The following is a 331-nucleotide window of genomic DNA, read 5'->3' on the forward strand; positions in this document are numbered from 1 at the left end:
GGTGCTACTCGCCTTCCAGGATGGGGACCGCGTGATCCTCACTGTGCCTGGTTGGAGACACTACAAGATATGGCTGCTAACCGATGTCAGTGGCGTTCTTGTTGTCAGTTTCTATCCAGATCGCCTGAGTGAATGTCTGGATGTATAGGCACCTCAGAATGATTATAGTAAGCTAGAACTAAGTCCTTCACTGTCCAACTTTATCCTTTTCTTCATCATCCTTTCTTCACCACAAGGCTTTTAAATAAATCGTGGTTGTACGGCAGTGAAGCATCGGTGTTGAATACTGATGTCATGCTGTCGATGATGATGATGATGATGGTGATGATGA

The 331-nt window shown here is 45.3% G+C and overlaps 1 protein-coding gene across 1 annotated transcript in view; it reads left to right on the plus strand.

The window, feature by feature from the left end:
- T265_01083 (hypothetical protein) overlaps positions 1-331 on the plus strand; it is a gene marked incomplete at both ends in the record, with an annotated part of 8598 nt that overhangs the window by 2986 nt on the left and 5281 nt on the right. Inside the window, 2 exons of the mRNA XM_009165026.1 lie at positions 20-128; positions 177-321. Coding sequence (XP_009163290.1) covers positions 20-128; positions 177-321 — 254 coding nt within the window. The remainder of the gene's footprint in view (positions 1-19; positions 129-176; positions 322-331) is intronic.

This window comes from Opisthorchis viverrini, assembly GCF_000715545.1.
Source record: "Opisthorchis viverrini unplaced genomic scaffold opera_v5_11, whole genome shotgun sequence".
Classification (NCBI taxonomy): domain Eukaryota; kingdom Metazoa; phylum Platyhelminthes; class Trematoda; order Opisthorchiida; family Opisthorchiidae; genus Opisthorchis; species Opisthorchis viverrini.